At 35.3% G+C, this 6731-nt stretch overlaps 1 protein-coding gene across 4 annotated transcripts in view; it reads left to right on the plus strand.

Annotated features, from left to right (window-relative positions):
* PHKB (phosphorylase kinase regulatory subunit beta) overlaps window positions 1-6570 on the plus strand; it is a 55381-nt gene extending 48811 nt beyond the window's left edge. For all 4 annotated transcript variants that reach the window (XM_071756844.1, XM_071756843.1, XM_071756845.1 and 1 more), the window contains 5 exons: window positions 372-506; window positions 1337-1466; window positions 1858-1965; window positions 3017-3157; window positions 5511-6570. In XM_071756844.1, the coding sequence (XP_071612945.1) occupies window positions 372-506; window positions 1337-1466; window positions 1858-1965; window positions 3017-3157; window positions 5511-5648 (652 nt within the window). In that variant the 3' untranslated portion in view covers window positions 5649-6570. The remainder of the gene's footprint in view (window positions 1-371; window positions 507-1336; window positions 1467-1857; window positions 1966-3016; window positions 3158-5510) is intronic.
* The last annotated feature ends 161 nt before the right edge of the window (window positions 6571-6731 follow it).

Genomic DNA, 6731 nt, shown 5'->3' on the forward strand with positions numbered 1-6731 from the left:
TTGTAAGCCTCATCAGCAAAATGCATATACTGTCAGAGCATAATTTGGAGTAAGTATTATAAAATCAAAAGGCAGGTAAATGTTTGCCTTAATGAACATATAATGTAGGGGAATATGCAGTCATGTATATGTCTTCCCTGTGAAAAGCATGCTTCACGACCCATCCACTGTCCCTTTGATTTTTGTGTCATATGACAAACAAACACAAAACCTGAGTAAATTCCATGATGCAGTAAGAGTGGTAGACTATTAGATGTATATCTAGCCAAATAAGCAGGATCGTGAGGAATTCTTACAAGGTATTTTGTTGCAGTAATTTTTCATCTTTGGAAACTTTGTATTTAATTAAAGTATTCCTCCCTCTACTTCAGGTGGATTATCCATGCTATGAAGTATGAATTGAAAATCCGTGCTGGAGATATGCCAGCCAAGGACTTATACCAGATGTCCCCTAGTGAAGTGAAGCAGCTTCTGCTGGATATCCTTCAGCCAGAGCAGCAGGGAAGGTAATTAGATGTGTGGGTTTGTGGCACCTGTTTTCATTCATAATAGGCTTGTCAAGGAATTTTCATTTCTGAACTACTTTGTCTACATCTGAAATAACCAGGCATCTGCAATCAGTAATATGCTTATTCAAAGAAAGGTAGGTTTTCATTCTTTCACCTGTGTCCAGGTTCTACAATTGTTTCTTTTATATTGCATTTTTGCTTTTCAGCTTTATCTTTGTGGAAGTCTTACTTTATAGTAGTAATCTCTATACTCTGTCAGTAATGTGAAGCATTAAATTGTTTTCAAGGGGGAAAGGATTAAAAAAATTACTCAATACCCTATAAAGTAACTCTTAAGAACAGTTTGTCTGCCGTTCAGTGCCCTCTTTCTTCTAGCTTATGATACGAATTAAGAACAGATGTTCACTAGAATTCTCAAGAGATAGCATTGCTGCATGAAACTTGTCACCTTTTCTCCAAGCTGTAATTAGTTGCCAAAAAAAACATTCACTGATACAAAGTGTGCAAGACAAAAGTTAAAATAAAAGTTATTGCCACTTAACTACTGTTACTGTACTGCACTGGGTAGATTTCACAGTTCTGTTCCTCCAGCTACATCAAGCACAAACACATACATAGCAATAACATTCTAACCTTTATATGCTGACCATCTTGATTTTGTTTGCTTTACAGTGTAACTTTCAGAAAGCATAACATATACTGCATATGCATTATTAATATGTATTTGATGTCACAGCTTACCTTGCTGCCTTACACCACAGAACATGGTTTGGTTCTGCAGCAGTAACCATTTTTTACTTCACGTTCTTTGTTTCCTTTCCCCACAGAAGCTGTAGAAACCGCAGACAGATCGATGGTTGTCTCAACAGAACTCCTGCAGGATTCTATGATAGGGTGTGGCAGATCCTGGAAAGAACCCCTAATGGTTTAATAGTGGCAGGGAAATTTTTACCACAGGTAAAGCTAGCAGTTACTTCTGCTCTACCCGACTATTCATCATGAATTATTGTACCAGTAATGGCTATTTTATGCTATATGGTCAATTTGTGCCTGCTGTGATTACGAATTAAAAAAAAAAGTTATTTTCACATTTTTTTTTCATTCTGAGTAAAATATGAATAGAATAAAATGGCAGTCAGCTATTTCTATTAAAACACATTTATAAAAGTGTAAGTCTTGAATATCCTTTCCCAGTCATGGACACTGAGAAGTAGTCCTTTTAATTCTACAGTGGTCGTATTTCTTGAGTATTATTTATTTAACAAGCAAACTGGCTTGACCTGGGGCTGGTTTTATTTAATGCAAATGTGCAAATGGTCTTCGAATAAAACTATTCTTTGTTTTTCAGCAACCAACCTTATCGGATATGACGATGTACGAAATGAATTTTTCCCTTCTGGTTGAAGATATGCTGCAAAATATTGACCAGCCAGAATATAGACAAATTATTGTAGAGGTCTGTGGTCTACAATACCTGAATTTTTATAATGCATATAAGTATGTTAAGCTTTTCTTCAAGTCTGTAGCCCATACCTTTTCCTGACAATTGTCTAGGTCTAGGGAAAGAATGGTCTGAGATACTGGCTTGTGCTGTGATAGCTCCTTCCTTCCCATTTTGATGAGGCTGTCTATTAAGTTGCTTTATGCCACTGAATCAATTACCTTCCAGTTTCCTTATGTTCCCAGACCTAGCAGTAAAGCAAGAGGCTATTTAAACTCCTTCCTCACCGCTGCACATAACGCAGACTTTCTGAACAAATCAAGAGCATCTGTACCCTTGGTAACTGACATCTGTGCTGGCAGCAGCATTCATTGTTAGTTCCCAAGTACATGCCTGTGGTGCTTTTGAGTATTCCTGCACAGTAAAATCAAATCCATCTCAATTCTGGCTAACAACTAATGGTCATGCTGCTTGCTGGAACATCCCCAAATTTTGCTGTAAGATAACACAACTATTAAAACCCAAGATGACCCATATAGACTCTACTGCCCAGTTGTAGTTATTACGGCACAGTGTTTACCTTCCTGTTTTAAAGCTCTTTCAGATATAAGGAATGTAAATTCTCCTGAACTGAAAATTCTAATTATTTTTTATAAATTTTGTCTCAGCATGATTATACTGTATGTGATTATGAGTCAAAACATCAAATGCTGCTTTTCACCCTCTCCATTGTTTGAGCACAGACTGCACTGTGGCAGTCACACAGTGAACTGAAAAAACTGGAAAAGAACTTCCCTGGCTCTCAAAGTTAGATGTTAATGTCAATCATTTAAAAAGTGCCCTTTCCTAGGCAGTCACCAGAAATTGTAACCTTTCATAAAAGCCTGCTATTTCAGTGATTCTTCTATCAAAGTCAGAATTCTATTATCTGTGCACTATTACCTGTGCCATTATTAAATGGCTTCCTGCTTGAAAGAGGCATATGCAATTATTAACGGTGCTTTTACATAACCTCAATTTTTAAAAAATTAAATTTGAAGTCTTACCATCTTGTTCTGCCTTCCAGTTGTTGATGGTCATATCTGTTATTTTGGAGAGAAATCCTGAGCTAGAGTTCCAGGACAAAGTAGACTTGGACAAAGTAGTGCAAGAGGCATTTCATGACTTTCAGAAAGGCCACGGCAGTTCAAAGCAAGATGGAAAACAAGTGAGTAAAATACTGCTCTTTTACAGAATTCATCATTCATATTGAAGTTTGTTATAAATATTAATTCTTTGCTGTTCAGAATAAAAAACAAGTGATAGGAGTTTGGAATGGAACACAAATAAGAAATTAATATACCCAAGTGCTGCAGAAGTCTGCAAAGAGCCTGTAAGCAGACATAAAAGACAAGCATTTAATTCATTGCTGAATTGTGAATTCAAAATGGTTGGTAAGGAGAGCACTCAGAATGTTATATAGCTCTGAAATGAGAGTCTGGGTAAAGCTGAAATAGTTATAATACTCATTAAAGGGGGAAAAATTAATTAGGGGAAGACTAGAACAGAGAAGAGATGAGAATAATAAGTAAAGAAAAAAATAAAGCTCAGCAAGGGAGTGTGAGCTTAGAATCTTAGGTACACAGATAGTAAGAAGAATTTAGTAAGCAAAGAACTCATATTGACAATGCCAGTGTAACAATCTGAAATGCAAAGCTGTTCTTAGCTACTGATTTTTGTGTCAGAGTTGCATTCATGATCTAGTAACCTTTTTTATCTCTAAGGCTTAAAATCCAAATAAATTAAACTTGATCATTAAGTAGCTTTTAAGATTTACCTCACTTTAAAGATTTATGTCTTTTTAAGGATTTAAAGTTTTATGCTTTAAGACCTCTAGATGTTCTTGCTGCAAGTTCTGGTGTCTCAAAGCTCTGAAATTCTTTAATGAAGAGAAAAAGTTCATTGAACTGATTGAAGGTATAAATATGAGTAGAGCAGTGGGACAAGTCCCTGTGCCACTGAGGGTGATCTTTCTCACTGTCTGGCATTTTATTGTGCACAATATATTCTGAGATATCTGTGCTAGCTCTGAATATTCTATTGATTCATAGCATCATTCATAACAGTGCTTCCTGTTGCTGAATGTAGCTCCTTTAAAAGATGAGGAAGGATGTGCTCTTTAGGATTTATTTCAAAAGTTTCAAGGTTCACTATTTTTACCACAATTTTTTTCTAGTAAGATTTGGCAGCAAACTAGATATCCAACCTTGGCAACATACTACCTTGCACAGTACCTTTGTTTTAAGGACACGTTTTTCTTGAAATTATTCTTCTTTTGGACTGTCCGTTTTGGAGGGTAATGACTCTGGTTGCAGCTGTAGCAAAATCAGACTTATCACCCACACAAATGGCTATTAAGTGCCAGCTCTGCACAATTTCTTGAATATGCTACTGACTTCTGTGACTAGCTTGAAATCCCCAGTGACCATAGAGAGAAAAATCCTGTGCAAAAGCCAATTTGTATTGGCACTGCTCTATCCTCTATTAAAGTGATAGACTTTTTTCCAAGCCCAGACCTACTTAGAATGATCCCTTTTAGTCTCTTGGAAAGAAATTCCAATTTAGAGTTGCAAATAGTATCTTTAAGGTTGTTGGAAATTCTAACTCCTTGCACTAAAATTTTCTGGACCCTACTCTCTCATATTCCCAAGTGTATATATGGCCAATGGTTTGCCATTTGCAATAGGATTGCAGCCTATTTAGGACTATTCTAATGATATTCTGTCTCAGGTTTTCTGACCAAAAACTGCTAAAAGAGCAGAATTATGATATTCTATTGAACTATTACTGCAAATATTTTGAACTTTGTTAATTTCTTGCTAACATGTAACAAATGTCAGAAGTATTTACTCTGGTAATTTCAAACATACCCTAAAACTATGTGTCTAACATTGTCCCCACACAATCCCTGCCCATGATTTAAGAAAAGTAACCAATTCCCTGAATTAAAGTTGAACCTTTATAGACTATAGTAGCCAATATACAACTTGAGATCAAGCAGATGTTCTATCATTAACTGTGCAAAACAGGTGTTCAGTGAAGGAAACCTAGTTTGTTGATCTGATGAACAAATCAGTTCATGTGCTACCTCTGGTTCTTGGATTAAAAAAAAAAAAAGAAAATGATACCATTTTGACTAAATACATTTACACTTAAGGACTGGGCTTAGAATGACATGGCAGTAGTGCAGTAAGCTACTACATAAGAATCTGGCTGTATGTTTTACGACGACAGTTGCTTTCTGACACCTGCTACTCCACATTCTTAATATTCTTTTAAGTGTCTGTGCAGTATTGGAAAACTCAATAAGGAAATACATGCAATGCATTTTGGTGGTTTGTTTTTGCTATGTTAGTTAAGTTTATGTGGGAGATTTCTGAGAGTTGTGCAAAACTGTACAATAACTTTGGAGTAAGAAAAACATGCTTGCATTTCTAACATTTGTGGTGCTCCTGGTTTGCCTCTGTTTGGCTGCTTTACATGATCAACACTAATGGTAACCTCTTTTTGCTCTCCTGTAGGGTGACATGACTGCATTCTACAACACTCACCCAATGGGAAAAAAGGGAACATGCAGCTACTTGAGTAAGGCTGTGATCACCTTATTGCTGGAAGGGGAAGTAAAAGCAAGCAATGATGATCCTTGTATCATTAGCTAAAGCTTGAGACACACCGTAGGAATTGTTGCTTTATTTAGTGTTCTGTGGATTTTTTGTGCATATATTAAAATACTGTTTTGAAGACTAATCCTGGCTAGTAATACAAATGCACATTATCCTTTGCTGAAAGAAGTGCCATTAAAGATACTAAGTGCTACTTATTTTTTCTCTTTCTCAACTATGCAGCATGAAACTATGCACATGAAATTAGCCCTATGATATTTGATTAAGTTGAATGGGATTGTGTTTAGAATTTATGCGTTTAACATAGTTGATAACTTCAAGAGAAATGCAGTATGAATTTTTGCCTTTATACCTCTATTTATTTATAATTAAAAACAAGTTTATTGTAAATTGAAAATTAAATTCAGAAAATACCATAACTAGCATGCATACCAGTTAATGTGGAAATAGGAAAATGTTCTTAATTATTCCGCACACAAATTGGAAATGAAGGTTAAATAGCTGCTATTCTTTACAGATTTTCTGTATCAGTTCAGTTGACAGCATACATGTAGGGATTTTTTAAAGAATTTAACAGTTGATAACTTGATATATAAGCTTCACCCTGACAGAGTGACTTTTATCTCCAGCAACACATGTCACTGCAGTTTTTCCATTATTAAAACATCTGTAAGTTAACAAAGGAGGTGTATGATAACAAGATAAAAGTTTGCTTAAAAAAAAGAGGGGCAAACAAGCTGTATTTAAAATTAACATGAACAATGAAAAAAATTCATCTTACATACACTACCAATGCATTAAAGCATTCACGATATCTTTACCTATATTCTAAATGTGTGAAAACACTGTATGCTATGTGCTTTGTTGTGGTGAAAGCAATAAAAAAGCAAATGCTTGAAGAAAAAAAAAAATCAAACAAACAAAAAAACAACCTACCAATAAAATACATGAAGTTACATGCAAAGACTCATGTTGATTTTTGTGGCAACTTTTAATATGCTACTGAAACCCCCTTGAATGATCATTAAAACGCCTTTTTTAGCAGCACAAAATTGTAGTGGTCCTTAATTTTGTTAATTAAATTAGTAGTAACCAACTACAACTCAACAGTTAAGAAAT

This window comes from Heliangelus exortis, chromosome 13 (assembly GCF_036169615.1).
Source record: "Heliangelus exortis chromosome 13, bHelExo1.hap1, whole genome shotgun sequence".
Lineage (NCBI taxonomy): Eukaryota > Metazoa > Chordata > Aves > Apodiformes > Trochilidae > Heliangelus > Heliangelus exortis.